At 41.6% G+C, this 25,450-nt stretch overlaps 1 protein-coding gene across 1 annotated transcript in view; it reads right to left on the bottom strand.

The window, feature by feature from the left end:
* TRIM37 (tripartite motif containing 37) overlaps positions 1-25,450 on the bottom strand; it is a 49,706-nt gene that overhangs the window by 2,375 nt on the left and 21,881 nt on the right. The window contains exons 11-23 of the mRNA XM_032784924.2: positions 23,808-23,835; positions 22,870-22,946; positions 20,155-20,334; positions 19,334-19,448; positions 18,823-19,035; positions 18,083-18,219; positions 17,318-17,403; positions 15,592-15,792; positions 9,727-10,035; positions 5,789-5,920; positions 4,363-4,549; positions 3,343-3,461; positions 173-325 (exon numbers count right to left, since the gene is read on the bottom strand). Of these exons, the coding sequence (XP_032640815.1) occupies positions 173-325; positions 3,343-3,461; positions 4,363-4,549; positions 5,789-5,920; positions 9,727-10,035; positions 15,592-15,792; positions 17,318-17,403; positions 18,083-18,219; positions 18,823-19,035; positions 19,334-19,448; positions 20,155-20,334; positions 22,870-22,946; positions 23,808-23,835 (1,937 nt within the window). The remainder of the gene's footprint in view (positions 1-172; positions 326-3,342; positions 3,462-4,362; positions 4,550-5,788; positions 5,921-9,726; positions 10,036-15,591; positions 15,793-17,317; positions 17,404-18,082; positions 18,220-18,822; positions 19,036-19,333; positions 19,449-20,154; positions 20,335-22,869; positions 22,947-23,807; positions 23,836-25,450) is intronic.

Raw genomic sequence — 25,450 nt, 5'->3', positions numbered from 1 at the left:
TCTCAAGCACCAACTGATAATATTTGGAAGGCTTCATTTGGCACCAACACTTGCACAGTTTTGGCAATAACTTAGCCCCGAATAGTATCCTTTACCCACAAGAACCATGAGCCATGTCAGGAGTAGCATTTGGAAAGCTGCCCCCTCTGATTGCGCAATATAATTGTTCTACCTTCACTTGAGGGCTGGACATCAAAGGCATGATTAAACGCATCTGAGGTGGATGTGGCATCCTCTTGCTCTTCATTTTCTGTGTCACATTCAGTGTCGCTATCGCTGCTTGTGCCTGGCAGGAGGTGAAGGACATGCTTCTGACATAGCCCAGCTGCAAAGAGCAAAGGAGAACCTGCTGCAATGAAATTCCTGTAGCCACAAAGTTCTCAGCCTCCTTTCTTTCCCAAGATGCACCAACATCAAATTCTCAGGCTTCGCAGGAGAACAAGATAAAGTGAGCAGTGTGTAAACTTATTTACCAAAGCACTAAGGGATCAATAGCAGAACATGCTTGGGGAACAGTTTTTAAAATGTTCTGTCTGGTTATCTTACTCAATTGAGACTTAAAGAAGAAACCCTATAAAAATCCAACTAAATGGTGTAAGTGTGAACTTGTATAACTGCATTTCCTTTCTGTTTTAATGGCTTTCCTCAGCTGGCAGCCAGCCCATTCTTACCATTGCTTCAAATGGACCACTGTGTAAATGAACTGAAGTCCAAATGTTTTTTTTTTACTAGTTTTAAGACGTGTCATGGCCTTTTAAGCAGACTTATAGGCCAACTCCTCCAAGCAGCGACACATTTCAATCAGGTTAACTTTCCTATTCAGAGCTCACAAACACATAACATGTTTTTCCTCCAAATATATCTCATCCTATTTCTCTCAAATGAAGACAGCCCCTTGTCTTGCCACTACTTGAAACTAATTAGTAAGGCTCCATGTCTGTCACAGAAATCATGGATTCCGTGACCTGTGACTTCTGCAGCAGCTGGCTCCGGGGCTGCCCGAGCAGATCAGAGAGCCCCTCGGCCAGTCGCACCAGCCATTGCTGGGGCAGGGGATTGTGGGAGCTGCAGGGACACGTCATCTGCTTTTGGGGAGCTGTGCAGAAACAAGTAGGGAGCCTACTAGACCCACCAACCCTCCCACCCCAATGTCAGCAGGAGTCCTAAGCCACATGCCACCGTCCAGCCTCCCTCCTCCAGCACTGGTCCTGAGCTGCCCAGCCCCTCTCCCCTTGCAAGGGTCCTGGGCTGCACATCAACAGCACCCCCGCCAGCCCAAGTTTTAGTCAGGGGTATATAGTACAAGTCATGGACAGATCACAGGCCGTGAATTTTTGTTTACTGCCCATGACTTTTACTAAAAATACCTGTGACTAAAATGTAGCCATAATGATTGGTTGGTTGAAAACTAACCAAAACAGGAGGAAATTACACAGGTATTATGGTGTCTGGATTGGTTTGCTTTGTGCTGGCTATCAACTGATGGACTGAGTGGCACTGATGACTAACAAGATGCCAATGGTTTTGCAGTACAGTCCCCCAGAGCAAAGATGCTCCACTCCTTGCCCATACACCCCAAGTCAACTAAATGAGTAGTAAGGTTTCCAAAACTCTTCGTATAAATTTCACCCCCTGCCCAAACCCCTTTATTTCAAAAGATCTTATCATAAGACTTAATGCAAATGGTTCTGAGAAAACAGCAATTCCACGTGCTCTTCCAACTGCTTTGCCCAAGAGTTGACTGGACTCTTAAAATGGCACAAAACAGCTTCTTTGACGTATTGTGAAATTCTAGGCACTGTCATCTTCAAGCAGACCTAAGTAAGAAAAATGTAAATATAACTCCTTCAACCACCCTTTTCTCTGAAGACTTTCTGGAATTACAATCGTATAAATGCACAAGCACAACATGTTGACCTGACATTGAAGGCAGATGGAGAAACAGGGTTTGCTCTTATGTATGAAACATGCTTCCAAAGAAAGAGCTAGTTCTCAAAATTCACAGCTAATCCTAGTTACCTGAAAACAAATGGTTATGCTACTGCAATTTTTCCTTTGTGAAAGGAAATAAATTGTAATATTTGTTTCCTGGGGTTTTAACAATGAAATATTTTACTTATTTCCCCCCCCCCCCTTAATGCTTCCTCCTGTAACAGGAGAACTGCAGGAACACATCATGATCACGCTGCAGTGACTAAGAAGAAATTCAGTTTTATGTCACTGAGAAACCTTCTGCAAATGCCAACACCTACACAGTATTGCACACTGCAGATAGAGATGGATGCTGGCACCTTAATATAGGCTTTGAGCTATAATTCATCAGTCATTGAAATTCAAATTAGCACAGGGGTGGAAGGCAGCAGAGTTTTAGCAAGATATGAAACACACTTCTGCAGGAGTATCAATAAGAAAGCTAACAATATTTTCTCCAGCATGGAAAGACAAGGTGAAAGAGACAGGAATGCATTTTCACAGGGCCAGCTTTATGAACTGCGGGGCCCAATTTGAATACCTGGCAGTGGTCTGGGGCTTCGGCGGGGGGGGGTGAGTGTCCCACTCTGGGTCTTCCATGGCACCAAAGGACTCCCTGCTGCTGAACACCTGGAGTGGAACACCCCCACCCCCCACCCCAAAATGCCGCTGAAGACCCAGTTTTCAACAACTGTGAGATTTCTTCTGATTTTCAGAGGAATTAGTGGACCTTGCTTACTGCAAAACCCAATTTAAACTAGACTTAAGAGGTGTCCAGTGCAGACTTGGTCCCAGTCACCACCAGACTTATCCCTCCAAGCAGAAGCCTTATACCCAAATAAGGTCTCTTGCTGTATTTTAACAGGAACACAAGTGCAATCCATCTTTTAAATTAGTAATTTGCCAAACCTCATCTCTAAAACTAAGTCTTAAGATGAAAATAAGCATCCAGAGGTAGAAAAATAAACCAGAAACGTAAACTAAGAAAAAGCTCTTTGAAAGTTTCTCTGTGCTCTCTGAATTCCATCACACCTCTCTGTCATACACTTGAGTCGTCCTTTTGTTCATTATAAATCTATCAAATGTTGCAACACAAGTTCAGCCCTCCAAGTAAACAGATTTTTACCTAGTTTACAGAAATACTCTTGTTGTTAAGGGGTTGTCAATAAGCAGTGGGCCCAATCCAGACCGCAGACGCTTTTGAACCTCTACAACCTTTTTATTTACTTCTTATCATTTACTACTTATCATTTATTTATTTTTTTATCATCTTCTCTGGAGTCTGGACCTTGACAAAAAACAAACAACTACCTCTGTTTTAAAGTGTCACTACACTATTTGAGCATTTATTTTCTTTGATCTTGCCTTTACCTTCCTCTGCCTCTGCTGAGGTGCCTTCAGAGAGAATGGCCTGTAGCTCCCCAGTTTCTGAGTGGTTCTCTTGATCAGTTAGTTGTGTTCCTTCTGTATGACATCCTTTAGAATTTAACCTTAAAATGGGGTTGGAAGAAAAAACAGCATTAGAACCTAAAGCATTAAACCCAAGCATGGTGGCAGCTTCTCCTCCTAGTGCTACATTCAGTTTAGCATCAGGGAACCTCTCCTATGCTTCTGAGAACTTCCAATTTTGAAATTATTTGGAATATTTACAGGGTTCCATTTTGAGATCTGAAAGTACATAACTGATGCTCTCCAAAGAACATATCCTCCCCTGACCCACAATGCTATGTCACATTCAGCATCTGGAGTTTGTACCTCTACACAGCATGTACATTTAAGTTTTCTTAAAGCTACCCTTTCATACTATTGCCTCATATCAATGACTGAAAGCAAGCACAGAATTCAACGTAACTGTCTGGATGCACAAAAGAACCAAGAGAGCTCACCCCACCATTCATTGGCCTGCTATTTAGAAAAACCTGATTGCATACTTCAAAACTACTACTACGCATATGTAATTAAACTGTATTTGGAGAAGCACAGAAAAATCAGAAGTGAGGAAAAGAAAGGAACGGTGGATTCTCAGTGAAATATCCTCTCCGATATAAGGAAACTAGATGTAAAATCCTTGTGGATAGAACATTAAAGTAGGAAATATTAGAAAAACGGACAGAAGTCTGACTTGCAAGTCTAAATAGGCAAATCTAAATGGGCAGACTACAGCTATTGATGCTTCAGCTTTAGTTAAAATGAGCTGTTATGACCCTCAAAAGTTCTTTACATAGAAAAATGAGGCCATACAATTCACTTATGGGCCAAAGCTGGATGTCCAAAGGAAGCAGGAGAAAAATGTGAATGACTTCGAAGTAATTTATGTTCCTTGATACATAAAAGGCTTGATTTTAGCAGTTTTGAATGATCCATTTATAATTCAATGAGAAAAGCATTTACCCCAGAGCGACAGCTTTTCTTGTCTTCTCCATAGTTGTTAAGCCATTTAAAGCAGAAATGCCCACATCAGAATCTGAGTCTTCGCACTCCCTTTCCTCTGGCTTAGGCAGTACATCAGGAGCATTACTATTAGTCAGGGACCTGGGAGAGCCATGCCTACTGCCAGACTTTGAGCTTCCTATGCATCCTAAGAAGAGAAAAGGTGAAGATAATTGGCACTTATGAAACATCTCAAATTTTTCAAGTCACCATCTGAGCAGCGTTTGCTATTAGGGTCACTTAATGTGTGCTTTCCAGAAACATATATCCTCTCACCTACAGCTTCCACTTTTGGTAGCACAGGTTCAGAAAAGCACTTACAAGATTTCCCAGTATAGATTAACCTTTTGGATTTATGTGAACTATGAAAATTAGTTTCTCATATGTTAGCAATTCCGCAGGTGCACTAATACAGATCTGTTTTTTAATAGAGATCCATCTATGTGGCTGGTCTACATAGGGAAAATATAGAGGTGTTTCTCTGCACTGGTGCAGCACTCCCTGGGATAGCAATGGTGAAAACTGTACAGTTCAGAGTACATAGATGATTTTGCTCCCATGTGCATACATGAGAGCAGCAGTTCTCAATCTCTTTCCATTCTGGGACCTCTCCCTGGGATCCCACTCCTATTAGCATGAACCATAAACCGCCCTCCCACGCCCCCCCATCCATTTGCAATTGTCAATTGGAGAACTGCTGCATTACAGTTTTCACTGTTGCTATCACTGGTAGAGCTGCACTAAAAAAAACTGTTAAGAGGTTTCCTGGTGGCCATAATGTCAAATTCTATTACCACATGGTGCGGGAGTAAGTCGCACCAGGACTTAAGCAGAATTTTCTTGTATTTCCTTTAGAGGAAACAGAACTCAGAATTTAAGTCCTGCTTGGTAAGATACAGCAGAAACTTGCTTGTAACGTGGTAATTAAGTACAAGATACTACAAACACCAATTTAGGGTATTACAACTATTTAAAGATAGGCAGGTTATTGTTAGAAAATGGAAGTCCCAGGAACACCGAGCATGAACGCTAGACACAAAGGCTTAGTAAGATGATATAACAGGTTCTCAAAGGTCTGTATTGGTGCAATAATGTTAATCATGTTTAGGGGAAATAGTATCTGCTTTCAAGTATCAGAGGGGTAGCCGTGTTAGTCTGGATCTGTAAAAGCAGCAGAGTGTCTTGTGGCACCTTACAGACTAACAGACGTTTTGGAGCATGAGCTTTCGTGGGTGAATACCCACTTCGTCAGATGCATACAGCATCTGGTTTATGTACAAAGTTTAATGAAAGATGGGAACTTTATGAGCAAGGATATGCTGTTAAGAAGCTTCTTCCCCGATGCATTCCAAAGCATATTTAAAGCACTCCCACATTTCAGGTTTACCTTCAGAAGAAGTCTGACAGTCTCCCTTTGAGCGAAGATTATTGTCCCCACAGTCCATTGCTCTTCGAAGAGACAGGCTCCCTGCTGCTCCAGAACGAGTAATTTTGGGCGAATTACTTTTCTTACTTGTGACTACAAAGATATTTAATTTAAAGGGATGTGAATGTACTGCCTAGGCATCCAGTCAATTCTCTGCATCATCCCATCTTTATGTTGGCCTGAAGCGGAGCTAACTGATGCAACGGCACTAGACATTCTCTTCCCCTTTATTCTCGGGGCCACCATATTGTCCCCTTCTCTCCGAATCTCTCAAATACCTTCAAGGTTTTCATTACATTTTATTCCTGTTGTGAAGGTATGTTGGGAAGAAGTCACTCGCTTAATCAATCATGCTCCTGAGACCACATCAGGAATGATTACCTTAATCCTTCAAGATGGGATTGTTAGTGAGAACCCACTGTATGTGTGCACAAGATCAGAGTCTTTTCAAGAGCAGTGTCTGTTGAGGCCACACATGCGGCCCAAGTCTCCTTGTGTTCCTGGCGTGAGCACGTAGAAGGCAGAGTAGTCCCCAACTCTCCCTCAGGTCCCTCACAATTTAAAGCCCATGCTACATGAGGACTCCAAAAGCAGAGATGGAGGGTAGGTCACGGAATTCATACTAACTACAGCATCTCAAAGAAACACAGTTACTACAGAGTAAGAAATTGTTTTCGCTTCTTCAAGTATGTATTAGTGCTTTTTCCACTGTAAGTGACTGGCAAGCTGTACTCTCCTTTGATGGTGAGAGTAAGAAGCATCAGCTGCATTGGTAAAAAGGATTGATGTACTGCTCTCCCAAACTTAGCACCAGACCTAGCTGCCACATAAAGGGTTCATTCTTCCACAAAAGTCAATGGGTTGGCTCCACATCACTGCTTTACAGATTCAGATTTGGGCACATTTCTGAAGCAGGCTGATGACACTGCCTGTGTCCTGGTGCAACGCAACTTGACAACTGAAGGGAGAGGTCCGCTAGTAGTTTAACAGGTGGAACTGCAGAGTGAGATCCACTCAGAGCCTTTTGACAAGCTAGCTACACTCATGGAAAGTGGGAGAGAGCATCTGAAAGCTTTAGTCTTATCAATGTAATAGAGTAATGCTCTGGAAAAATCCAGAATACTATCTTTCTCTCACCTTGTGCTGAATGGTTTCAAAAAGGAAACTGGTAGGTTAATTGATTGATTTAGATGAAACTCCCAAACCACATTACAGATGAATTCAGAATCACCTTCTCTCTATAAAGGATCCATAAGGAGGTCCAAGAAGTAAGGGCTTGAAGTGCGCTGACCCTCCATGCAGAAGTGATAGCTACCAAGAAAACCAACTTAAGGATATGATGTACTGAACAATCTGATAGTGGCTCAAAGATAAAATCCCAAGTATAAATTAGATCTTCAACAAAGGAACCTGGATTGGGGTGGGCATAGAGAACTCAAAACCTGCGTACGGAATCTAATACTGCTTCTCTACTTGGTACAGGGGCCAGCATCTGCCACAAGGTTTTAGCCAGGTCAAGCTGTCCCTCATTTATGGGAAGAGCAATTCTAAGGGGGGGAAGGATAGCTCAGTGGTTTGAGCATTGGGCTGCTAAACCCAGGGTTGTGAGTTCAATCCTTGAGGGGGCCATCTAGAGAACTGGGGTAAAAATCTGTCTGGGGATTGGTCCTGCTCTGAGCAGGGGGTTGGACTAGATGACCTTCTGAGGTCCCTTCCAACCCTAATCTTCTATGATTGGACTCACAGTTGTCAAAAATATCAAACTTACAATATTTCTTCAATGCAGCCCTCCCTAGAGTGTCTGAAATTCTCAAAAGGCGCTCCTGGAAAATTTAAAAGTTATGCTGAAGACACCACTTCAGCAGGCAACGAGGATGAGAAGTCTTTTGGTGGTAAAGCAGGACACTGGTGTTCCTCAGCCCCCAGATCTGGGTGTTCTTGATGGCCCTCCCTGTGGTCTGGCAGAAAGCTGATAGGGAAGTGATCACTTCTGCTCTCCAGCATGCTCCGAGCAACTGATATGGCAACCCCCAGCAAGCCCAACAGGGTGATGCTGGCATGTCATGGAGATGTCACTAGCTAGCTTGATATTGACTAGTCCAGTGCTGTTCCTATGGGAGAGTAGTTAGGTCCTGTAGGGAGTACAGGCAGGCCCCTTTGGGATATTGATCACAGATTGTAGAGGAGGGGGCTCTCTGCTTAAGAAGATTGAGAATGTATGCACTGGTGATGGAGAGGATGAACAGACCACCTATATGGGCAGTACAGAGAAATGTGGATGGCGCTCTTGGTACCAGGGTCTATATCGGTATCAGCAGGTGCCTCAGTAATGGTTACAGACCTAGCTCATCCAGAGGCTCATCTACTATAGGCATCATTGCTGAGCAGTGCGACACCCAATCTTGAGTTGGTGCTGGAGGAGTTTTCCTTTGTGCACAGGCAACTCATCAGCCCTCAGAGCCATGCAGGACTTTGTGGATTTGTCTCCAGAAATTTTATGTAGTTTATCCTTGTAGGAAGGCTCTGAGCACTGTGTGGAGCCTCTGCTCCTGTCTAGAATGGCCCCTTTTGGTGCTAGACTTCAGTACCAGACTTCAGTGTCACTGTGTCTGCTTTAGTGCCAACATCTGCAACACAGGCGGAGTCTGCTTCAGTGCTGGGGGGACTGGTACTGATGCCAGGTCTTTTCTTGGTGTCGTCATCTCTCCACTGGTCTTTGGAGTTGTCTGTCTGCTAGACAGCTGCTTGATGAAGTCTGTTTGTCTGCTGTCAGGACTCTGGAGCCATCTCCTCAGGATCTGAAGAGGCCTTCATAGATGGCTCCAGGAGATGAAGTTTCAACCCCAGGCCACGTGACTTATACAATCTTGTGATCAAAGATATGCATACCAAACATCTACTCGGTATATGTGACTCTCCTAAACAGAAGAGGCACCTGCTATGTCCATCTTTCAGAGGAAAGAGTCCATCACAAAATGTGCAAGCTTGAAGCCCACAGGTTTCAAATCCACCATGTTGAGAATTCTTGTACACGAAGGGAGCGTACAGAAGTGTCTGGCAGTCAGTATTCAATCCAGATGGGTCAAAGGGGTTCACAAAGGTCGTATACCAGTAGATCAGAAGAGTTCTGAAGATTTATGAAGCATTTTGAGAACTTTAGTCGGAGTTAAGAACTACCAGGTCAGACAGTTGTTAGGTTCCATCTTGCTGCCATGAGCAATAAGAGGGAATTGAAGGAGAGTTTTGGCTGCCCTGGCCTTTAGGGCTTTGTATGAGAGCATAAAGAGGGACGGGGACGTGTGAGAGACAATGCTATTCAAAAGACTCCAACCTCACACACAAGCACCTACTGTGGAATTCACACTGACACACACACTGGAAGAAGAAGATTCTCATACAATGAGAAGAAATTACTCACTCTGGTGCTCTATGAGATTGCTTGGATTTTTGCAAGGTTGGTCACATTTTAGTAACAAACTTGAGAAAGTTTAGAGGTGATCTGCATATAGTCTGCAGGTAACCTTTGCCACCAAAAATTGTCTTTACAGAGGATTAAACTTCATGCTACCTACCCATAAGGTCAACATGAAATTAGATAAATAACATCTGCCGTGGGGTTCAAAGATTCTTATCACATTCTGAAATATTATTAATAACTATAATGCGCTTGCTGAAAACATTAGAACCAGTTTCTAGAGAAGCCATTTGTCAATAAACACAAGTTTCATGTTTCTGCTTCTCAAAAGATATTTACTATAAATAAACTCAGCTATAAAGTTTAAATTATAAAAAGGCTGAGTATTTTTATTCCTAGACACCTAGATACAGTATCCGTCTACACAATTGCCATCTAGAGAAGTGACAGCTTTAAGCCTTCCCCTCCCCCATACCACACTTACAACTCTTTATGTAACAGCTTGTAATTGATGATTTTGTCAGCAACTCCATTCCTATTTCTTGTAACTTGCTGCAGCTTTCTGTTCCACAGGCAGCCAAAGGCCCCTGATCACCAGGGAGGAAGCTGGGTTGCCCTTCACAAGAGCCATTGCTGCTTCTTACTTCTGACAGCTGGTTTTTTACATCAGACATTTTGCTTCGAACTTCAGCCATCTGAGTTTTGAGTCTCTTCAGCATCTTTAAGTCAGGTGGCACACGCCACATTGCCTGGTGCCTCCGCTGGTCTCGGTCTTTTAGAGAGTATGATGATGCTTTACAAGGAAAAGGTTAAAAGAACATGAAGGTTAAAAATGTTTGTAACCTCCATCAGTATTTTTTTTCCCTTAAACTCTTTCATTATTAAGACTGGAAGGGTTTGTAGAGGATGTGTCAATTTCACATCCAAGTTCCCATGCACTAGCAAACTGCTGCAAGGTCTTAGTTTAACAAACATCCTCTTGTAGTATTTGCAACCGTTTCCATAAATATCTTAAAAATCTTGGAACATTTCTATTTGTTTCAGATTTTTAAATGCTTCCCTTTTATCAGATCTGTCCTGACGATCCCTTTAACATAGCAAGAGACACAAGGCTGCCTACATGATAAGAGCAAAGAATCAGTGATAGTACTGTTTTCCTTGAGGGTAGGGAGAAATCCATGTTACTTTTCATTGCTAGTGCAGATGGGAAAACAGGACAGTGTTAGGGAACAATTTTAGTGTTAAAAGACTGCCTGAAAAAATGGGAATAGCGCAGTGTTTTCCTGTTCACAATGGCAAAAAAGACAACATGCAATAATATGAATCAGGACCCTCACCACCCCATATAAGACTGCTAACACCAATTTGTCTAGTGCAGACACGCTCAAAGAAGTTTCAGACTAGTTGTGTACACAGTGCCCTCTGTAGTTACTCTAGTATGTGAAAGAGAAATAGATGCCCAATGCAGAATGATCCCATTTCATCTAAACATAATCAAAACTCCATCCCCTTCTTCTGGGCTATAGTGACATAGGGCATCTGCCCTCAGCAGCTCTCTCCACCTCAGTGGGAACAGTGGACAGAGGTTCTTTCATGCTGGGTGCTTTGCTTTCCCTTAGTATGCCAGTCATGGCGACAGAGAGCCTTTCACATCTCTGGACAAGTTTGAGTTCACCTGCTCATCAGTTTGCTGGCAAGTGCATTTCTTGGATATAACAATAATTTTATAATCATTTCATATTAACTGACGATTCAGAGGAGGAATTTGAAGTAAAGGAAGTCCCTTAGGTTCCTTGCTGCCCCAGATCAGTTCTAAGATGAGCCTTTATGTTAATTAGCCAGAATTAGATCAACTTGGAAATCTTGGCTATTTGTTACATTTTCAGAATGTCTAAGCATCTCATTGCAAATTCAACTGGCTCAGAGCTATACCCCAATGGCTTCTGAGTCCCTCGGAGGCAAAACTTAGCAAGCTCTGGAAATAAAAAAGCCTTGGTCCAACATGGTGATTGAACAAGGTACAGGAACAAAGTCAGGTATCTAAGGATCTCAGCAACACAGAAAGACCACACCAAATGCAATAAGTGGCTGAAGGAAACAGAAACCCTACCCACCACAACACTATCGTGGAGGCCTCAGTCTGGGTCATACTGCCAACAGTGCAAGTTCATCCCATCTCTTCAATGCCTTCACCTGGTCTCTCTAGTTCTGTCAAGGCAGAGTCTTGCCAGTACGCAACCTTGCATCACCTGTAGCTCACCGGCCACTTTAAACTGCTTCTTTTGTCCAATCTTCAGGGTTTTTTTGTTTTGTTTTGTTTTGTTTTTTAAAGCAGACTACACTGCATAGGACTTATTTACCCCTACACTGTCTTTATACTCTTTGCAGTTTGGAAGTTAGATCAAGGGCTATATCATTATGAAAACCTTTTTAATCTAAGAAGAGACACTTTCCTTCTGTCATAAACAGATAGTTAAGGGTTAATGTCTCTTTTACCTGTAAAGGGTTAACAAGCTCAGTGAACCTGGCTGACACCTGACCAAAGGACTAATTGGGAGACAAGATACTTTCAAATCTTGGCGGAGGGAAGTCTTTGTTTGTGTTTTTTGGGTTGTTTGTTCTCTCTTGGGATTAAGAGGAGCCAGACGTGCAACCAGTTTTCTCCAATCCTTCTGAAACAGTCTATAATGTTCTAAATAGTAAGTACTACATAGGAGGCGAATTAGTCTTTATATTTGTTTCCTTGATTTTCAAATGTGTATTTTGCTGGAAGGATATTTTACCTCTGTTTGCTGTAACTTATACTTAGGCTAGGGGGGAGGGAGTCCCTCTGGTCTATGTAAAGCTGAGACCCTGTAAACATTTTCCATCTTGATTTTACAGAGATAATTTTTACTTTTTCTTTCTTTAATTAAAAGCTTTTCTTTTTAAGAACCTGATTGATTTTGTCCTTGTGTAAGACCCAAGGGGACTGGGTCTGAACTCACCAGGGAGTGGTGGGGGGAGAAAAGGGGGAGGGAAAGGTTAATTCCTCTGTTTTAGGATCCAAGGAGTTTGGATCAGTGTATATCTCAGAGTTCCCCAGGGAAGGTTTTTGGGGGACAGAAAGTGTACCAAACACTATATTTTGGTTGGTGGCAGCGTTATCAGATCTAAGCTAGGAATTAAGTTGAGGGGTACATGCAGGTCCCCACTTTCTGGACGCTAAAGTTCAAAGTGGGAATCAGACCTTGACCCCTTCATTAAACAAATTTGCAGTGAGAGCTCACATCAGAGACCAAAGACTTTTTTCCATTGATCTGCAGAACAGGTGTGGCACAAACAGCAACAGGGATTTGCCCTACAGAGTCTCCTGCCAATATACCTCATCTGCATTTTGCAAGAGGGCAGGAGGAAGCCAAGTTTGGTTTTTATGGGCCATCCAAATCTGGATCTCTACCAAGACTATCAACATGGTCATCTATCCCTTAAGTAGTAAACAGAGACCTCAGCATCACTTCCTACTCTGAATGGATTAGAGAGGCTACTGAACAGCTAATAGCTCATGAGATTGTTGGTCACTATCCTTTGGAAGGATGTTTTAGTGTTCCCACTTCTTCGCATCTACAGAACACAAACATTTAGGGAGCAGATCATGTCCCGCAGATCTGCAAGTGCAGTGGATGCTCCATATACATATCTGTCTGCGCCCAAGTGAAAGGACACAGAGGAATCTGTCTGTGGATTCATGATCATTTGGCAGGGTCAGGGTCCTGTAGTATGGAAGAAGGTGAGAGCAGGGACACAAGGATGCACAATATTTCCCTACCAACCCCGGAGTGAAATACAGAGGCACATTATAATAGCTTGTGACAGAAAGTAGGTGAGATAATATCTTCTACTGATCAACTTCTGTTGGTGGAAAGTACAAGCTGTCAAGCTACACATAGCTCTTCTTTAGATCTGGGAATGTATTAGAAAGGCTTTCCTGCAGAGTCTCCTCTACAATGGAGAGCATCCCTTTAAGAGGAGTCCTTAATGGCAGCCTATGGCAGGGGAGCTCCTGAGAGCACTGGGGAGGGAGAGGTGAAACCTCCCTCCATTTTTTTTTGCAGGGGCTTTTACAAACTACTCCACCACTGCAATTAGAAGAATCCAAAGAAACTAAGCAGAATCATCATGCAGTTTTCCGGCAGGAGGGATGATATAACTCTGAACTTGTATTTTGTATTTCCAGAGAGACCAACTGCAAGTAGGACATGCAACAAGAACTGACTGAATAACCCTGCTTGCCACTGCATGAATTTTACAAGACAACTAAATTTGAACGTTAACATCAAAATGCAAACCATTTACTTCCTATCTTTAGATTGGCCAGTGCAAATGTCGTCATCGTCATGTCAAGAGAAAGAGCATATATCTGTACCAGATGGACTATTATTTCTCTTCTGCTCTATTAAGCCACCAAATGGTTGTTTCAAAGTGACCTGAAATAAGATATTGTGGCTGTGGGCCAATTAGCCCCACACAAACGTTAACTCCGCTAAATCTGTTTATGAGGTTTGATTCAATTTACTGATTCTTCACTAACAAAGGAGAGGAACATATGACCTTCAACAATAATTAGTGTGACAGAATTACATTTACAGCTTGCTATCTACCTTTCCTTTGGTTCACACAAAATTAAGGTTAGGGTACATCAGCCTAACACTATAACTCAAATACATTTTATGCAAAATACTAACAAAGTTATTTAATAAGTACCAGCACAGAAACTGACCACTATTTTCTTCCTTTTGGTCATTCTATACATGTTTCTTTCTCCATGAGTTTCTGCATCAGCCTCTCCTATTTTTCAAGTGCCCTTTCCTCACTTTTCAAGCCCTCCTTCATGATCACTGCCCTCAACTTCTCTTACACTTCCTTCCTGGCTTTACAATCCACCTGATGTTGCCACTTGTGTCCTGTGCCTGCTTTCTTGAGTGCTTTCTTCCATGCCACCTCAAAATGTCTGAAACAGCCTCTCCACTATCATACATAACTCTTTCAGTAGCTCCACTTTCAGCAACAGCTAAAAGTTTGGAAGATGAAATAGCCATTCCCTACTCTGTGTATATTGTGTTTTGTTCTGTTTATGTCTATTGTACCTTAATCCCTTCCAGGTGGAAATCCATTATTTATCTGGCACTGATCTAATACTGCAAAGTACTAGATAACAATATCTCTTCACAGATACCAAGATAGCTACACAAGATGTGCATGGAGTTAGAACTATTCTTCAGGCAGCACCCCCCCCCCCCCCCACAGAGTTATCTTTAAACAGAGACAGATACTGTCCCTGCCCCCACACAGAATTTTTTTTGGACTCCATACTCATCTGCAGTTTTAAGTCTGAAAGCAGCTATTAAGCCAAAGACTACTTTGTAGTTTGGTGCACACAGTGACTACTATGAAATTATGAAAATACAGCAACAGCTATTGACAGAATCTACTGGCCTTTCCTCAGTCCCTCTTCATGATGGGCAATGCAGACAAAGCTAATAGAAACACAGTCATTGAGAATAGTTCTCTGAAAACATCCACACAACCAGCAGTGGCTGTCAAAAAAGCTAACAGTGTTGAGAATCATTAGGAAAGGAATACATGAGACAACAGAAAATATCATACTGCCTCTATATAAATCCATGGTACGCCCACATCTTGAATATTGCATGAAGATCTGGTTGCCCCAGCTCAAAAAAGATATATTGGAATTGGGAAAGGTACAGATTAATAAGACTGGGACTTTTCAGCTTGGAAAAGAAACGACTAAACAGGGATATGATAGCGGTCTATAAAATCATAACTGATGTAGAGAAAGTAAATATGGAAGTGTTATTTACTTCTCATAAAACAAGGATGAAGGGTCACCAAATGAAATAGGCAGCAGGTTTAAAACAAACAAAAGGAATTATTTCTTCACACAACACAGTCAACGTGTGGAGCTCTTTGCCATGGGATGTTGCCACAGGCCAAGATTATAACAGGGTTCAAAAAAGAACTAGATAAATTCATGGAGGATAGGTCCATTGATAGCTATTAGCCAGGATGGGCAGGGATGCAAAATGATGCCCTGAAGTGTCCCAAGCCTCTATTTACTAGAAGCTGGGAAATGGGCAACAGGGAATGATTACCTGTTCATTCCCTCTGAAGCACCTGGTATCAGTCACTGTCAGAAGACATGATACTGGGCTAGATGAACCATTGGTCTGAGCCAGGATGGTCATTCTTATGTTCTTAAATAAATCTCTAACAAATTACTTCGATTGGATGTGCATCTAACTTTGTCACAGGAATACATGGAAGAGTTGTATATAAATGCACCATTTACCTCTGTTCTGCAGAAGTGAGGCAGGGGGACGTGGCTGTAGACCCCACAGATTTTCCATCCCATTCCTGTCTTTTAGGTCCAATAAATGCATTAAAATTAAGGGATCTATGTCTAGTAAACTGCTGCTGGCTGCTGAGCCTAAAGTACTTCCTCCCCGCCTTGAAGATCTGCCACTTGCATTGGCATAGCCATGGTTACTACCTGAAAGAGAGAGCACCATAGGAAAAAGTACATATACACCATGTCTGTCTGCATGTGTTAGGTTTCAGTATTTCACAAAAGAGCAGCTGAAAAATCACTGATATAGTAAGGATGGAAATCTTAAAAGCACTCCAAATAACCTAAGGAAAAGCAACCTTGTTACAAGGAAGTACGAATTCTAAAAGCACTGAAGAAAAACAAAGTACACTGATAAAAAAACTAATAGCCCCTAAAATAGAAAAATCAATAGAATTTGACTTCATAAAATACAAAGAACATTAACTGTTCCTACTGATTTGCAGATTTAGGAAAAGAACAACCCACTAACATAAAACTGAGGAGTTTCTTTATTGATCTAGGGAGATCTTCAATTAAGCCTTACTTTGAGCTATGAAATGTTATTACATAGTGTTTAGCAATCCTATAAGAGATCTGAGACCCAGCCACTGTGTCTCAAGTCCCATCTGGGAAATTAGATAAGACAGCCCAATAAGACTTCCTTCCAAAGCAGGTGACCAAAACCAGCATTATCAGTACTGAGAGTAAAAAAGCACTATTAGCAATTAAAAGTGAGAGGCTCCTTTTAAAGTGAATGGTTTACACACATTCTTTGCATCAAGATTTACAAATACACTAAAATGACATGAGAAGAGAACCTTAGATAACACTGTATTCTGTAGACATTACACCCCCATTTCCACTCCTATTCTTAACTGATTAATGCTATAGTTAAATAAATTAGTCAGGCTTCTCAAGTGCCTGACAAGAAATGTTTTGAAGAAAGGCATAAATTTGCCTGTGTTATGACAGAGACTGGATCTAAGGCACAACAGGTTTATACTGAAAGGGGAAAAAAGAGCAAGGATATGAAGATCAGCATTCCTTAAAGATTGCCAATAGACCTATGTTGCAGTTATGTGGTGTGATATGTGGGCACTGGCATCATGAGTGCATTTAAAGGTAGATTCAGTCATTTTAGAAATCCTGGTAAAAATGTGTTAAGATTTTGACTTGCAGTCACCTTTATGCTGCAAGTGATCTTATGGAGTACCACTTAATTATTTATATTTTAATTTATTTCCTGCTCCATATTTAAAGATTCATACATTTCAGGCCCCTCATTTAATTAAAACTTGATTAACAACAGTGTAGCAAAATCTAAAGTAATGTGTCAAGCGGTCAGAAACCATGGTGACAGCAGTAGAGTAGAAGCAAAGACACATTTGCTGGTTTCCATTCCAGTATAAAGTAAACATCTTAAAATCCAGGCTCCCAGAGAAACTTCAAATTGACATTTTTTCTTAAGGATGTTCAGTAGAAGGCCCCTCCAGTTTTTTTCTAACCAGTGGGAAGCTGGCATTCTACTGCAATAATTAGTTTACAGTACATGACGCAGCATTTTCAAAAATAGAAAATGCCTCTAGAATATGCAGTTCAATATTGCCTCTGATGTGGCACTGAAAAGAACAGGGGAGGAAACCTGACAAATTACAGTTAGTTTGATTGTGAATGTTTCTTTCTGTACCTGATGCTCCAGCAGCAGCATCGTCCTGGAGATCTCCTTCTTCTAGCTCCATATTACTATTATATTCCACATCATTTTCTCCAGACCTTGGTGCGAAGAAAAATCAGACCATCACCTCCAACTAGGCATTGCAAGATTTGTCAACAACAGAAAAACTAAACATCTCACTACAGTTTTGTAGCTTCCAAACTGCAGAAACTAACAAGTCAAAATGCATCATCACTTGACTGTGAAACCAATCATCTTAAAATCTGACATGTTTCCAAGAGATGGAATTTTAGAACCTGATTCTGCAAGCCTTCTATATTCATTACAAGAATATGTATCTTGAATAGTATGTTAAATATGTGGATCTGATAGTGTTCTTCAACTTTTCAGTATTTAAATAGTCTAAAGTCAAAGTGCTCTACTTCTAAACAGCACTTGTACTTGCGTAGGGTATCACAATGGTAAATTATTGTAGGATCAGAGCTAAATAATCTCTTGAGAAGAGCCTTACATGACATTGTTAGTCAAGGACAACATGTTAAACCGAATAAGCCAACACACTGGAAATAAACCAGTAAAAAATTGCTTGCAGATTTGGCATCTTGCATTTCTACCACACTACTATAGGTGTCATTTCTGGGCCAGGTTTTGGCCTCTGAGCTGTCACACATCAATCAAAGACATTGTGATATACAAAGTAAATTGATTCTATTCTGATGGGAACTGACATTAGGCCAAGAGGATAACAATTCTGGGTAAGTTTTTGCAGTCACTCACATAGTCTCTTCATCAATATCATTCTCTTCAGTGTTACTAGTAGCTGTTGAACTAGCAGAGGAGCTGCTGCCATCTAGGTGGTTTACCTCATCTTCTCCAGCAAGGTCTACATCCAGATCACCATCTGAGAGCTCATACTGGAGCAACAAAACATGAGAATTTCTGTACAGCAGAAATTTTATCTTAAGTATTTGGGTGCTCAGTGGTTTGAGCACTGGACTGCTAAACTCAGGGTTGTGAGTTCAGTCCTTGAGGGGGCCCATTTAGGATCTGGGGAAAAAGCTCTGTCAGGGACAGTACTTGGTCCTGCTAGTGAAGGCAGGGGGCTGGACCTGATGACCTTTCAAGGTCTTTTCCAGTTCAGTGAGATAGGTATATCTCCATATATTATATTATTCTAAACAGAGAAAGCAAAACCAGATGTCAGTAATATCACCCAGGAGCTGAGGAGGGTCTGAAAGTGCAAAACAAGTAGATAAAATGCCTGCCTGACAGTACCATTTTAGATAGCTAGATTCTCTGATTTGCTTACCATGCCTTTGGAATTTTTCTCTCCTTAAACAATTTTTTGCTGCTCCCTAAAAGTCTGTATCCTTTCCCCTCATTATCCACTAGTTCTGCACTTGTAGAGAATAGTTCATCTAACACACAACACACATGCTTCTATAATTTTCCTGTAACAGTACAATGGATTATAAAATAAAATAAAAATTTAAAATGAAACAGAAGAAAATTCCTACATTAAAATCTTCATGCCGGATTTTCTCCTCTTCATCATCCTTGGCATCTCTTGCTAATGCTGGAGTGGTGACACTCTCAAGTAGTACTTCAGGATTCGGTCCAGATTTCTTTGGTCTTGTTTCTGGACCATCATCATTCTGGGGGCTAAGATGAGTGTCTGGAGGCGACATGCCTCGTGATTTTTGGGTACGGGAAAGCTCAATTGCAAGTCTCTTAAATAAATTAAAAAAAAAACAACAGACAAGTAAGTATACACCAAAGAAAATTTGTTAAGAACAAATTACAAGAAGCAACAGCATTTCACAGATTTAAACAGATTAAGATGAAAGACATTGAAACTAACTGGAAACAAAATCCAGCACCATCAGCACTCTAAAAATAGCATTGGGTATCCAAATAAACCTGACAGTGAAGCAAACTTACTGGTCAATGGCCAATATAATCAAAGATTTAAATCCATGTGTATTTTAATGCCAAATTCAAACATCAAACCTCAGACCTCACACTTACCTCTTTAAGGTTGTTTATTTGTTGGATGTAGCTTGTCTGAGCAGCTTCCAACTGAGTAATGTACCAGTGTTGGTCCCGGCACTTTTGGAAGAAGGTAGGTGAACGCACCTGGAACCTTTAGAAAGCCACAAAAATGAAATATTTTAAATGCTTGAGAAGTCCCACCTAAAATAATTCAATGCTTAAAACCAGGTGATAAAATTAAGCTTAAGCCTGATGAGAAATTAATTCCTGTGCACTTTTGCAGATATTCTATAATACAGAATTCTGAAATACCAGAATAGACAAATCACAAGTGATATTTTAAAAACCCAACTTGAAGTAGAAGTGCAGGATATCTATATTTAGCCATAATTCTGAAATTTCCACTAACGAAGTTAGCTTCAATACCATTATAAACACTCTTCCACACCCTCCTTTCTCAAAGTTCCACAAATCTCAATGACAATACCCAAAAGGGGGATGGAATGCATTATTAATCCCCTTTGAAAACACATGCAAAATTTTCCTGAAATAATTTTTAATTCTCTATCTATGCATGCCCAACACAGGCATATTAGTGTCAAGTGTAGTTTTTGCAATGACTGCTTCATCTCAAAGGAATCTATGCACGTAAATCTTTCCCACTTCCTCTCCTAAACAAACACTCCTTTAAAGATCATGAGAACAAAAAATCCTTTCCTTTTATGACAGAGCATTCCATAATGTTTTTTAAATTAATCTAATTTTAATTATTTCCTACTTTGATAATAACTATAGCACTTTTATTAAAAAATGCCACAGAAAACAGGTTTGTAGATACAGCCAACGATCTCTCTTACCTAAGAATTACAGTGTCATTTTGTCTGTTCAGGTACCCTTCATTGGCAAGCAAGTCCAATCGAAAGAATCTGTTATAACCCCAGCATTCTCCAACTTCAAAGTCAGAGGCAAACTCTCGAATTATATTTTTAGCAGGATCATTGGTGGACTGGTGAACCATCTCCACACGGTACTCATACCTAAACATGGACAAAATGAAATTAGTTGGAACAGTAACAAACATCACCAGATTTCAGTATAAGAAAAATGCATATGTTACATTTGTTTGAGGTCAAGTTAAGTTACTACAAGCATCATATTTTAAAAAGAAATAGGATTTCCAATTAAAAAGGTGATTCAGCATGAAAAGAATCTAGAGTGGAAAGTGAACAGCATGTTGATGGCTTTTTTGGGTAAGATACACATTTAAAGAGGTAAAGGTATAAGGCTGAGCTTACAGGCAACAAATGCTACTTTTTAAGACAGGCTAAAGGACTACTGTGTATTTATAAACTACAGCAGTTTAATGCCACAGATCAGGATTTCTCTCAATGCTAAGCTCTAATGCATTCTGCATTACAGCTTCACAGCAGTCGCTCTAGGCTCCTGGTGCCAAGGGCTAACTCTGTCAGGGCTGATAAAATCTGAAGTCAAAGCTCTGTGCATCTGCCAATCTATTCTACGTGGGAAATAAGTGCAATATGATTTGACTGTAGCTGGGCTGTAAGATGAAGACAGGCTTCTTAAATAGAACTGAACAAGTGAATTAAGAAGGGACACAGCCTCAGCTTGCCCCACCACAATGCTCTAGGCAGCAGGGCTGTGAGCTCTTGAGGCAGCACAGCTACAGAGCCAGTGCTCTGTGCTGCATGGTGTGTGGCTGTAGCACTGCCGGCCACCAGTGCTCCAGGCAGTACGATAAGGGGGCAGGGAGTGTGTGTGGGGTGTCGTCAGATAGGAGGCAGGGGAGTTCAGGGGGGNGTTGAATGGGGGCAGGGGTCCCGGGGGGGCAATCAGGAATGAGAGGAGGAGTTGGATGGTGTAGTGGGGGGCAGAGAGGGATGGAGGTTCCAGGGGCAGGAGTCCCGGGGGAGGTGGGGGTGGAACAAATGACCCCCCTCCCAACCAGTCCTCCATACACCTTCTGAAACCCGACGCAACCCTCAGGCCAAAAAGTTTGCCTGCCCCTGCTCTAATACTAAGTGTTATAAAGTGGTCTTAATGTGAAGAGGCAAGCCCTGCCTTGTAATGCAGCTTATTGCTCTGGATGTGTGGAAGACTAGGGATTTTTAAAAGCTTGCATTACGTTTTGCTTATTAAAGTCTGCTAACATCGGCCAGTATCTCGTTTCATTCTCACGTGCTAGCATGAATGCTGTGCCATTTTATGAAAAGCCTCTCTCCAATTAGGCCTAGAATCCTCTCCTTAAAACTCCTGAGGACCTCAAATCTAAAATTATGCCTGAACTCCTCTTCCTCACCTGAAAGGCTCTCCACTCATTTGTCAGTCTGAAATCCCTTCAAAGTCACTATTAACATATCCCTCCAGAGCAGGCCCAGCACATTACTTAGTTTTAATTCTTTCCTCTCCTCAATCAGAGCATGTCACTCAATTATCAAATTGTGCTTTCTAAGCCTGGCAAGTCAGTCTTTCATAGGCAAAGGAATTTTAAGCAGAGATTCAGACCCACATGTTCCTGCTTCTCCAGCAGCTAAAACTGCCTCTATACCTCCAGTCAGCAGTTACATTCTAAGTTTTAAACAGAACCAGAAAATATTCTGAGAAGTTAAACGCTGCAGAAAGTGTCCTATTACACTAAAGAGAGTCTTGAGAAATTTAGACATATTTTGGAGCCAGGCACATAAACAACATTTTTTGGAGCAACTGTGGAAGGGGCAAGGTTATAGTACTGGCAGTTATAACATGGGTTTGAGGGCTAAAGTACTGTATAATGGTCATTTTATAGCATCTCTCTCAGCTGAACTCTTTGCCTTAGAGCACTGGTCCCCAATGTGGTGCCTGTGGGCATCATGGCGCCCGCCGGGGCATTTATGTGCACCCACCTAGTGCCCAGCAGGGGAGAGAAGCCACAGCCCCATGCCTGAGGAGGACAGAGAACTCAGGCTGCGGGCGCTGTGTTCTCTGTTCCCGGCAGGCACAGGGCCCGCCTAGTACCCAGCAGGGTAGAGAAGCCACGGTCTCGCGCCTGCCGGGGACAGAGAACTCCAGGGCTGTGGGCGCCGGTGTTCTCTGTCCTCGTGGCTTCTCTCTGGATTCATATATTATGTAATATTAAATAGGATGTTTTCATATTATTTAATGAACAAATATAAAATAAACCTTGAAAAATTATTGGCACCCGCCACACACTTCTGAAAACATGAATGTGCTACTGGTCACAAAAAGGTTGGGAACCACTGCCTTAGAGTCAGAGTGGTCTAGCTGACCAAGCACAGGACTGGAAGCTGAGACCTGGGTTCTACTGACAGCTCTGTTACTGACTTTTTTGTTGCCTTCTGCAGACCCACTTAACCTCTGTGCCTCATCTTATCTACTTGTAAAATGGGACGAGGAGCCTGATCCAAAGCCCGGTGAAGTCAATAGGAATCTTCATCTGCTTCAGCGAGCTTTGGATCAGGTCCTAGTAGAGCCATGAGGCTGAATACACTTTTGTAAAGCTCTTTAAACTCTCTGGGTGAGAGACATAAAAGAAGCGTAAACAGACATTTCCTTACTTAGATGTTTCTGGCAATCCAGCTGAGAGCTCTAGAAACACAGACAAGTAGTAACCACGTACAACTCCATTTCCATCCTCAAAAAGAAATTAGGAGGTACAATTATTAAAAGCATCTGTTATTGTAGAAAATAAATTCAGAATTTCAATACACAATTTCCTACAGCCTCAGTCAGAACAGGAACATTAAATGAACTTAAACCATGCCATGACTAAAAACAACTACCATAGCGTGAACTGAGGTAGAAATCAACACACATTTAGAAAGTGTGCATATGACTGTAGTATCTGGGTGTTAAGCTGTATCTCACAATAGAAAACTTGGAAGTTACAATTCCTATTCTTCTTGCATGTCAGTAGCTCAAACAAGTGTAAACAGAAATAGTTTGTCAAGTGCTTCTACATAGCGTAGAATTGATTTTTCATATTAAATGTGTGTATAAAGAAGGCTATAAAAATGAGTGGTAGATTTTTAAGCTTGAGAGTATTACAACCCTTTTTCCTCTCTCACAAAATGTAATGAGGACTTCTAATATTAAATATTTTGTTATCTGAAATACTAGAGAGCAGAATTCCAAAACTCTTATTTTGGGGGCTGAAGCAAAATGAAGTTGTGTTTTCTAATCTGTATATTGAAAACTAGCTAACCCAGACTCACTAAAGAGTTACGTTAAGTAGCACTGAGATTACAACAAAATCAGTAGTATGGCAAGGCCTTCTCCCTCAATGGTGTAAGCCAAAGATGAAGTGTTAGTCTTATCTTGAATTTCCTGGGGTTTGACAATGTGTCATAACACACCATTGTTTAAAAACAGCATTTTTATACCTTTTGACAATGTCACATACAGGGTTGACCCTGACTTTAAGGTATAGCTGTTGCTGTATTCAAATCAGTAAACTATAGGAAAATTTTTACTTCATACACAGTTTAAATAGTACCCAGAGCTGCCTTAAAGCATTGACCAAACTGGAGGATTGGAGAAAGGCAAAACTTAGTGGTTCATGTTCCAACATTCATGTAGAGCCAATGTCTCGGTGGTTTGAATGCTGCACTTCAATGTGATTTCGTAAGAAATGTCATTCACATTGGATATTTCTTCTATTTCAGTGACAGATATCAGACTCTGTACAAGAGAAATTCCTCTCGGAAAACAAAACCTTCTCCTCCTCCTCCCAACTTCCCAAAACAGTTTCAGGTAATGGATGGGTGCGTACACACAGACCCAACAACTAGTTTAGGCCTCAATCCTGCAAACAATTAAGCACACATATTATAGGTGCAACAGGTAGCAACCCCTATTAAGGCTGCATAATACTTCTCACTGTAAAACCCTGTTTTCTGTTGCTTATTATAACTTTGCCAAACTTTAACAATTTGGCTGAAGTTTTTCACTTGCCTCAGGCTGAATTTTACTAGAAAATTTCAGTCATTTCTGAGAATGAGGCTAAGGAAAAAACACGTTTCGACCACATTAAATTGTGCTCCACCTCAGGACTACAGAGGCTCAGAAGCACTTCCCCTACAACTGCTGATCCTGGATACTTTGAGCCAGGGAGGAGCTAGGCTTTAAGTGAGAGCAGGGAGCCAGTCTCCTCTCCTCTAAATGACTCCTCTGCTGGACCAAGGTAGAGCAGAGGCAGAAGGCAGCTGAGTTGAATGCAGAGGAGACAAAAGATGAACCTAGGGGCAGGGAAAGCCGTAGATTGGGACAGGGAGCCTGGTGAGACTGGAGGGATGAGGAGAGAAGAGAAAAAATGAACAGCTGGGGGGGAAGACCAGAATGAGAAAGAAACTGCAAAAGAGCTAGAGAGACACTCTGACAAGAAGTTGGGGTACAGAAGGAGACCTGGGACTTGCTGGGCAAAGAGAGAAAGGGAAGGAGCTATGGATGGAAGACAGACTGGAAGAGGAGTCCAAGTAGGGAGAACGAAGACACTGGGAAGAGACAGACTTGATGAAGAAGTGAGAGGTGACAACTGGGACTGATTAGGCAAGACGACTGGGACTTAGATGAGAAGCCCAAGTGGCAGACAGAGGACTGGGTACACAAAAAGAATGACACAGAGCCAGGATTGGTACAGGGAAAGGTTAGAGGGGACAAGCTTGGCGGAGACTGGCAGAAGTCTTTGCCCACTAGACTTCTTAGGAAGCCCATAATGGAACTCAAGATTCCTGAGACTCCCCATTTCTCTTCTGTCAGCAAGTATCTGTGAAATCCAATGGGAAAGTGTGTGTCATCCCCCTCTGGTGTAATCCACATAACAGTATCTAGTTCTTATACAGTATTTTTCATCAGTAAGTCCCCAATTGTTTTACAAAAGGGAGGTCAATATCATTATCCCCATTTTATAGATGGGGAGACAGAGACAGAGAAGAGAAGTCACTTCTCAAAGTCACCAGCAGGCCAGTGGCAGAGCTGATAGCAGAATCCAGATTTCCTACGTCCCAGTCTAGTGCTCTAGGCCAGGCTGCCTTCCATAGGGGATGACAACTTACTAGTATTATCGATCCCTCCATTAGCTCCAGCGACAGAGGTCTGCTGATAAGTCATATGGTGTCTATAGGACATCACTTGATGAAT

The sequence above is a fragment of the Chelonoidis abingdonii genome, chromosome 20 (assembly GCF_003597395.2).
Source record: "Chelonoidis abingdonii isolate Lonesome George chromosome 20, CheloAbing_2.0, whole genome shotgun sequence".
Taxonomy (NCBI): domain Eukaryota; kingdom Metazoa; phylum Chordata; order Testudines; family Testudinidae; genus Chelonoidis; species Chelonoidis abingdonii.
The sequence above is the reverse complement of the archived record's forward strand: the minus strand, read 5'-3'. Positions and strand labels throughout refer to the sequence as shown.